The 3,571-nt window shown below is 35.1% G+C and overlaps 1 protein-coding gene across 2 annotated transcripts; it reads right to left on the reverse strand.

Annotated features, from left to right (window-relative positions):
• Positions 1-586: 586 nt before the first annotated feature.
• Positions 587-2,842, reverse strand: LOC116126589. 2 transcript variants are annotated; one of them, XM_031412268.1, is made up of 2 exons: positions 2,400-2,842; positions 587-961 (listed from the first exon to the last, which is right to left on the reverse strand). In XM_031412268.1, exon 1 carries the CDS (start codon positions 2,608-2,610, stop codon positions 2,437-2,439), a length of 174 nt encoding a protein of 57 aa, XP_031268128.1. In that variant the 5' UTR covers positions 2,611-2,842; the 3' UTR covers positions 587-961; positions 2,400-2,436. The 2 variants fall into 2 exon arrangements, with proteins under 2 accessions (XP_031268128.1, XP_031268129.1); XM_031412269.1 differs by lacking the exon at positions 587-961 and adding an exon at positions 1,016-1,926.
• Between the last annotated feature and the right edge of the window lie 729 nt (positions 2,843-3,571).

A 3,571-nucleotide genomic window follows, 5' to 3' on the forward strand; every position in this document is an offset into this window, starting at 1 on the left:
TAACATTCAGTCTTTATTTTAGGCATAACAGTATTAAAATTAGAATAAGAATTTGTGGCTTATGAAATAAATAAAACCTCAATAAGATTACCTAAACGCACTAGAGGATGACAAAGGTTTGCCGTATTAAACTCTCCAACAATTTATCTAATATTATACAAATCTTCAACTGTTTTTTTTTTTTTTTAATACTTAAAAGTTACTTTTTTTTTATCTAATTAAAATAGTATAAAGAGACACTTAAAACATTGTTAAATACGCCTTCAATATATGGACTTGACAAAGAGGATTTGTTCTTCCATTTAAATTTTTAATTGAAGAACATAGAAGTAGAACTACTAAGAATATGAACCCAGTCCAAAGGCCCATCAGGCATAGCAAATTTATGGGCCACCTTAAGGTAATCAATTTATGTGTTAATCAAGCTTCACCCATAAGGTGGTTGTTGGGCTTAGTTATTTGGATCACTGGCAAGCGTGACAGCACCAATATTAACGGAACTGGCTCAATTAGGGGATGCTTGCTCTAGCAGCATTATGTTTAAGATTCTTCGACTAATTTTATCTATTTCATATATGGAGGAAAAGAAGGGGAAAATTAGAATTTTATTACCTTTTTCGTTTTGATATACTGAGTGAAATCTAGCCCTAGAAGAGCTCAGTTACAATACTGAGAATTTGAATACCAACCTGAAAAGTAAAAGGTTCAAATCCTCTTATCCCTTGATCTTACAAGCCCCACAAGCTGTGATCTTTAAACAATTTTGAGCATTGTTCAGACTCAGACAGTGATGTGACGATCTGAAATAGTTCAATAGAACTGGTAGAATCGACATTTTGGATTAACTGGACAAGTCTAGACACCTCTGAACACAAGGACTAATGAATCTTAAGAACTCTCCAGATTTTCTCCACACACTCTGTGGACCATCATGCAACTTTGAAAAGGTTAAGCATTTACTCTGCAAAAAAATAAAAATAAATAAATAACACTTTGTTTCTATCAAATTGTGGACAAACAGGTTACAATACTTTAGATTTTCAACCCAGCATAAAATGGGAAGTAAACAACTTGATTTCTATTGAACCAGATACGTAAAGACAAATATGTTTATAAGTCAGAGGCTTACCATGAAACATGAGATAAAGTGAATGAGTCTAAAGAAAGAGAAACTCCTTTCACATAAAAGCTTAGAAGTGGGATGAAATTCATAAAATACAAGCTTAATACCTCAGTTATGTACTCTCCTAGCCACCTATGTGTAATTAAGGATGAAACAAAATCCATCAATCAATTTAAGAGTGTTATACCAGTTTTTTTATTTCAAACAGAGATATTGGAGTTTCTGCATGCCAGAGATCCAACATACATAGTATGATCCTTATAATTGGTAATTGAGGTCCCCAAATTCCATCGATCAAATCAACTTACGGAAAGGGGTTATGCCAGGTATTTGTTCATTTTTTAAGCATACATCCTTCACATGAAACTGGGTTTTGTAAACAATAATGCCTTTCGGGAATCAGCTATTTTCTGAATCACATTGGTCATGATGAATAGAACATAGAGACCTTAACCCAAATGTAAAAATAGTGCTATGGCCCGCGATATAAAAACTACATCAATGAATTTAGAAACACAATAACAACAGGTTGTTGGGTGCAATGGGATTAGGTATGGGCACTACTGCTACATGAATTGATATTTAAGACTATAGCACAGCAAATGATTGAAGAAAATACATTCGGATATTTGAATTAGTGAAGATGGTATAGCAACTACTTGTATATACATTTACACTTTCTCCACTGATAGATACCCAAGAATACAATACATGGCTTAAAAGCAACGAGAAATGTGGCTTCTTCAAAAGAAGTCTGTCGATGTGTGCTTCAACACTGACAATGTTCCATCAGGCCATTAGAGCTACAGAATTAGAAAACTTTTGTTTATTTAACTAGACACATAACAAATTCCTAATGATACTAAAAAGACTCAAGAATTGTTCAAAATATGATCCCTAATCAGTAGTCAAGCTAAAAATCTAAATACTGCATCATGCGAAAGCCGTCTACATCCACCTTCAATATAACTCTATTTTCCAATACATAATCTTCTCTGGTTCTCTTATTTCATTTCAATCAGAAACATCTTCCAAGGCTAAATCTTAATAGAAATATTGACCTGATGGCTATAAATTAAATTGAATCAACTGAAATGTAATATAGCAATCAATCTGACAAATAAGAACATTGAAGAAGCAATGGATTATAATCATGAATCATCTTATCTATGCCAAGACAAAATTGAGCATGTTTGTATAGATTAATTTTCTCTTCCCAACCGCATCTGAACCGGAAAAACTTATAAATTTTGAACTAAGAATAACAAAATATAACCTTTCTTGGTTGACAAAACGGCGTCGTTAAGCAGCAACTAATCTTCTTTGTCTCTCTTCTTGGGCTTACGATACGTCTCTTCAGTGCGCTTGGCCATGATAATCGCGTCGTTAGCGAGCTTCTTGATGTTCGGAACTTTATAGTTTTGAGCAATGTAAATCCCAGACACCGTCCCTACTATAAACGAGAAACTGCTTCTTATGATCCCCATCGCAACTTGTTTTTTACGATTGATGCTCTCAAATCGACCCCTAACCAACAAAAACTAAGAATCGTTCTGCTAATATTCTGGTATTTAAATTTCGAGAAATTCTTAGGGTTTTTCTGTCTACAGAAACATCGTGGTTTCTCGAACCGTCGGGAAGATGAAGGGCCTTGGGCGGCTTAAATGTACAAGTAATCGAAGCACAATAGTTTGAGCGTTTGACTCCGAGAAGATGGTCAACGGCTTAGCGTAGTGTATACTTTTTATTTTATTTTATTTTTTGTCTTATAAGTTGGGATAAGTAAATAAACCAATGTTTTGAAAACCGGACCATGACTCGACTCAGCCAAAGGCCCAGTTTCCAGTTTTCACGGTTGGACTAGTTCGATCGACAGTCTGATCCCCCTTTCAAATTACTGTAATGAAGTTTCACGGTGAAACTTTCACAATCAATTTCGAATTTCCCATGAGAAATTACTTTTTAGAGTTTTAGAAATTCAATTAACAGATTCACATCACAATAATACAATATCATGATATGAAATAGAAGAAAGAGAAAGATAGGATGACTCTTACAGTTTGTTACTTGGTCGACGACAGACGGCAGCTCACAGACGGTGACAATAATGATAGATGTGAAGGCTGAAGTTGAAGTCGCAAATCTGTAGCAAACCTACCACAGCAAGGAAGAAGCAGACCTTTAGATGGTGACAACGGCGATTGAAGAGGTTGAAGACTTGAAGACCTAAAGACTTGAAGCTAAAGGAGATCGCGAATGGAGGAGGAGGCAAAAAGCAAATACAATCGCAAAAAAAAAAAAAAAAAAAGGGTTAAAAAAATTTGGTTTAGTTTAGGGTTTTGTTAGTGGACCGAATTTGGGTGTTGGGCCGGTTGGACTGGCGGTTTGATACAGTATGGTCCAATAGCGGTTTAAAGCGGTCCAATGCCAAATCTTGGTTTTTTACCC

Source organism: Pistacia vera, unplaced genomic scaffold, assembly GCF_008641045.1.
Source record: "Pistacia vera cultivar Batoury unplaced genomic scaffold, PisVer_v2 Contig180, whole genome shotgun sequence".
NCBI classification, from domain to species: domain Eukaryota; kingdom Viridiplantae; phylum Streptophyta; class Magnoliopsida; order Sapindales; family Anacardiaceae; genus Pistacia; species Pistacia vera.